The following is an 849-nucleotide window of genomic DNA, read 5'->3' as shown; positions in this document are numbered from 1 at the left end:
AAAAAAAAAAAAAAAACCTTGAATGTTAATAAGAAAGATTTGAAACTGAAAACAAGAAGTATACTAACCTTCAAATTCTTGTAGGTTCAATGGGCGGGGCTCCACAGGTGACCGGCTCCGTTCTGATGGAGTGGGAGTTGAGCGGGACCTTTTCCGTCGAAGGTTGTCCCTGACAAGTACCCTGACTTTTTGGGTGTATGAGTCAACCAGGTGACCTACGTTTACTTTCAAGAACCTAGTTTTTGAAGAATTTTCCCTAAGTTGAGTGCTAAAGTAAGCTGATGAAGATTCATGAGGAAGTACTGAAGGAATTTGTAACGCTAAAGCAGCAAAATCTACATGCCCTAAAGAGGCCTCAGGGTTTTCAGCTAAGATATGAGAAATTATTATTCTGGAAATTAACTTTTTTTCAGATACATTTGTCAACCGCCCCCTGGTTTCATTTCTCTGGAGAACTTCTTTGCCTTCGACACTGGCTAGTAAAATTTTTTTAACGTAGTCCCTAGGTAATTTATTATTCTTGGTGAAGAATCCACTAGTAGAAGGAGAATCACTAACAGAAGCAGTGGGAGACTGACTAATATTTGATGTGGTTGGTGAAGTGAATGTTGCCGAACTAGGCCCTGCTACCATATGAGAAGGGCCTGCCCTATTCTGCTGTTCCTCCACTGATTGCAGAGTTATTAGGTTTCCTTCCCCTTGACTGTCATTCGAGGCCGTCTGTAAGAAGAAAAACAAAAAACAGTACTTGTTAGATACATGATGTTTAACATTTAGAAGCTTGAATACATTGTCAACGGAAATCATTTTTTTTTTTTTTTTTTTTTTTTTTTTTTTTTTTTTTTTTAT

General features: G+C 37.9%; 1 protein-coding gene across 1 annotated transcript in view; it reads right to left on the bottom strand.

Annotated features, from left to right (window-relative positions):
• Positions 1–48: 48 nt before the first annotated feature.
• LOC108251826 overlaps positions 49–849 on the bottom strand; it is a 12218-nt gene continuing 11417 nt past the window's right edge. The window contains exon 3 of the mRNA XM_008487847.3: positions 49–720. Within this exon, the coding sequence (XP_008486069.1) occupies positions 64–720 (657 nt within the window). The 3' untranslated portion in view covers positions 49–63. The remainder of the gene's footprint in view (positions 721–849) is intronic.

Source organism: Diaphorina citri, unplaced genomic scaffold (genome assembly GCF_000475195.1).
Source record: "Diaphorina citri unplaced genomic scaffold, Diaci psyllid genome assembly version 1.1 scaffold10924, whole genome shotgun sequence".
Classification (NCBI taxonomy): Eukaryota; Metazoa; Arthropoda; class Insecta; order Hemiptera; family Psyllidae; genus Diaphorina; species Diaphorina citri.
The sequence above is the reverse complement of the archived record's forward strand: the minus strand, read 5'-3'. Positions and strand labels throughout refer to the sequence as shown.